We start from the raw sequence: 3,887 nt of genomic DNA, 5'->3' as shown, positions 1-3,887 counted from the left end.
TCGTTGATCGATATAAAAATCAATTAATTCTTTCGTACGATCGTGTAAACGCGCGCGTCGAATAATTTCAGTGTCGAGGGAAAAAAAGTTTAATAATTCTTTTTTTCTTTTAACTACGTAACGAAGTTATGCACGAGAGCGAGAGAATGAGAGAGAAAGAAAGAGAGAGAGAGAGAGAGAGGGGAGAGATTTTTTAAAAATCTTATTCGATCAAGATCATTGTTAATGAAATGATATATAAATAATCGATTGACATCCGATGAATCGTATACATGAATATTAAAGAATTATATTCGTTCTTATCAAATATTCGTTTTTTTTTCCTCTTCTTTTTTTTTCGCTCTTCTTTTCTCTTTTTTTCTTTTCTTTTTTTTTCTTTTTTCTTTTTCTTTTTTTACCGAATAAATTAGAATAATCGAAAGTTTCGGGAAAGACTTTACAATTATAAATAGGTCGGAGATCCAGGTTTTGGTTCACGCGGAGCCAGACTCCGGAGTCCGAGACTTAGCTCCAGGCGTTTTCGAAGATGTTTCAGGAATATCGAGGACGTAATTATCCCATAATTACCGAGCACGGTCTTGACTCTCGAGCAGGATCGTCTCAGAAAAGCGAGGATAGAGTTGGTGGTCGGCCTTGTGCGGTAATTGTACTAATTATTACTATCTCCTCTCTTTCCTTTACCTACCTCGACACGGATCTCGCATTTCCCTTCTCCTCCTCCTCCTCCTCCTCCTCCTCCTCTTCCTCCACCTTCTTATTCCTCTCCTCTCGACCCACCCTCTTCAACAACAATTATCTACTGTTTGGTAAAAAAGTGTGTGCATATGTGTCTATGTGTGTGTGTGTGTGTGTATGTGTGAGTCGGATTTCAAAGAGAGCTCGTTTCTTTATAGAAGAAAAAAAGGGGGGGGGGGAGATCGAGAGACCTTCGTTAAAATTCTTGGAAAAAAAAAAAAAAAAAAAAAAAAAAAAAAAAAAAAAAGAAAAAAGAAAGAAAAACAAAATTACGATCAAAATATACGTACGTATGTATAAAGAAATTTTATCGCTTTAAATAATCTTTCGAGGAAGAATTTTTTTTGTCTTTCTTTCTTTTTTTTCTTTTTTTTCACCCTGCCCCCTTCCCACCCCCCTCTCTCTCTCTTCTTCATATTTTCGTAGCGTAATTAAAAAAGTACTGTATTCGTCGGCGGAGATAAATGATTTCTCTCTTTGTGGACTTTTGGATTCGAAAGAATATATAAATATAAGTGATAGCGTTCGTAATACGCCACTCGTATTAATAAACAGATATATATACATGTGTGTGGTGGTGTTATGTGCGTGTGTATGTGTGTATAGGATAAACGCGAATATATATACTCTATAACCTTGTTTGCATTGACCATTTATATCCAGAATGATCGTACAGAATCATAGAGAATGATAAGATTGATAACTTGAATCGATTTAATCAAAGATTCGATACGATTGATTATAAATATACAATCCATTAAAATTATATACACAATGCATTTTTTCATACTTTTCAATACTTCTTCTTTTTTTTTTTTTTTTTTTTCTTTTTTTTTTTTTTTTTTTTTGTCATTTCATTTAAACCCATATGACGATTGTTATTATCCGAAATAAAATTGTTTTTACTTTTACACATACGTATCATACGTATATAATAAAAACTTTTGTTATTTAATATATATTAATCATCGTTGAATAATATACAATCGTTGGAAATTAATAATCAATAATTTTTTTAACGATATAACAATAACGATGAAAAAAGTGCGAGTTTCGAATGAGAAAAAAAAAGAAAAGAAAAGAAAAGAAAAGAAAAGAAAAGAAAAAAAAGGAACGCAAGAAAAAAGAACAACAAAGGGAAGAGGAAGGGACCGATGGATGAAGTATGGGGGATGAGTTAAAGGTACCGAACATTGATAGTTACGTTCCTGGAAGGACAGACGTGACCTCAGGCGGCGGGAAACATGAAACACGCAGGCGCTTTAGAGTCACAGTGGTGTTTCACATTGAGCGACGCGCTGATAAAGTACGAGGAAACAGATGACTCTGTCTTAGCTTAAGTTATAACGAATCATAACCTAACATTTTTTGTTCGTGATAATTATCAAAGAGAAGAGATATATTACACGGGCTAACCTACCTGTCTTTTGTCATATGCTTCTAATCTTTCGTCGGCTCTTTGTTTATCGTAGAGAACTCTAGCCAAACTTCCACGTGGCCGATAATTTCTCGATACCGTCGTCGTCGTCGTCGTCGTCATCGTCATCGTCATCGTCGTCGTAGTCATCGTCGTCATCGTCGGTGTCGGCGTCGGAATCGTCGTTGTTATTATTGTTGATGAACTCGTGCGAGTATCTAAACGACGTCTCGTCGATTCCACTTGTTCAAATACATTTTCCTTATTTTTATCCTCGCAGGTGCATTTAGGGACACGATGTACGTCGATACCCGCCATGTCCACCACCGCGAGAAACAGCAACGCCAGTAACAACGTAGTTAAAAGTAGTCGATCTCTAAAGGTCGATCAAGAATGATATGAGAACATTTTTCTTTCTGTTATTGTTGTTATTGTTGTTGTTGTTATTGCTGTTGTCGTTGTCGTCGTCGTTGTCGTCGTCGTCGTCGTTGTTGCCGTCGTCGTCGTCGCGACGAGGAACGCGAGAACCAGTCACGAAAAACGATACGTTATATACACACGTTTGAAAAATAAGTACGACGGCGACGCCTATCTTTCAACCTCTTCTTCTCTCTTTTCCTCACCGTTCTCTTTCTCACTCACTCACTCACTCACTCACTCACTCACTCTCTTTCTCTTTCTCCCTTTCTCTCTCTCTCTCTCTCTCTCTTTCTCTTTCCTTCTTTAGCATTCGTTCGCGTAAACACGTCCCTCGTTAGCACGTGGCCATGTTGGTGGACGCATACAATGCTACCTATCGAGATTTTTAAGAAACTCACGTAATATCTTTTGAATTTATCAATGTCGTCGATAAAGTAGAAAATCTATGATTCGTACGTTTGTTATAAGCGCGAATATTTAAAATTGTTCCATAGAAAATTATTACGGATATTTATCGTATGGTATTGATTATCAATCTTTATATTTCATCTTCGTAACGATTAATATAATAATATTTTCATTCGTATGCATATTCTTGATTCATTTCGATTGTTAACATTGTCAGTAGAGAGATAAATATAGATAGATCGAGATAGAATGCGAGAGAGAGAGAGAGAGAGAAAGAGGAGAAGGAGGGAAATAAAAAGAGGAAAATGTGTACGTGTACGAGATAGAAAGAGTTAATGAAACTGCGTAACTATGAAATAAAAGAGGTGAATGGGAATGAAAGAGAGATGACGCGATAGGTAGAGGTTAAAGAACGCGTCGAGGTGAATCGCGGAACACGTCGACGTTGTAGTTAGAATTTGTTGGAATGCGCGATAGCGATTACAGGATGGCAGAAGCGAGCTGACTTTATAATTTCTACGAGACAAGAATCGTTCTTTAAATCTTCTTCGCGAGCGTGCGCGAAGGTGATTGAACTTGTCCGTTATAGTAGAATTATATTTCTCGTTTCTTTTACCGGTATCTCGACCTGTGATCCTTTATTTAATGCGGTTAAAATAAAAGCGTACATTCTTACCGAGAAATCGATCGTGCCATTTTATATATCTTGATCTCTTATTTTCTTTCTTTTTTGTTTGTTTGTTCTTATTTTTTTTCTCTCTTCCTTTTTTTCTTTATCATTAAAAAATGACATCACATTTTAATAGTACGATCATACTTGATCATACGATCAACTGAGAGAGAAAGAAGAGAGAGAGAGAGAGAGAGAGCGTGAAGATCGAATTCTTATATAATAATAATTATTATT

The 3,887-nt window shown here is 36.1% G+C and overlaps 1 protein-coding gene across 5 annotated transcripts in view; it reads right to left on the bottom strand.

The window, feature by feature from the left end:
* Nucleotides 1-2,866, bottom strand: part of LOC124948298 (protein-L-histidine N-pros-methyltransferase) — a 33,831-nt gene extending 30,965 nt beyond the window's left edge. For all 5 annotated transcript variants that reach the window (XM_047491725.1, XM_047491720.1, XM_047491722.1 and 2 more), the window contains exon 1: nucleotides 2,156-2,866. In XM_047491725.1, the coding sequence (XP_047347681.1) occupies nucleotides 2,156-2,470 (315 nt within the window). In that variant the 5' untranslated portion in view covers nucleotides 2,471-2,866. The remainder of the gene's footprint in view (nucleotides 1-2,155) is intronic.
* Between the last annotated feature and the right edge of the window lie 1,021 nt (nucleotides 2,867-3,887).

This window comes from Vespa velutina, chromosome 4 (assembly GCF_912470025.1).
Source record: "Vespa velutina chromosome 4, iVesVel2.1, whole genome shotgun sequence".
NCBI lineage: Eukaryota > Metazoa > Arthropoda > Insecta > Hymenoptera > Vespidae > Vespa > Vespa velutina.
Note: the sequence above shows the minus strand (reverse complement) of the source record. Positions and strands in the feature narration are given on the sequence as shown.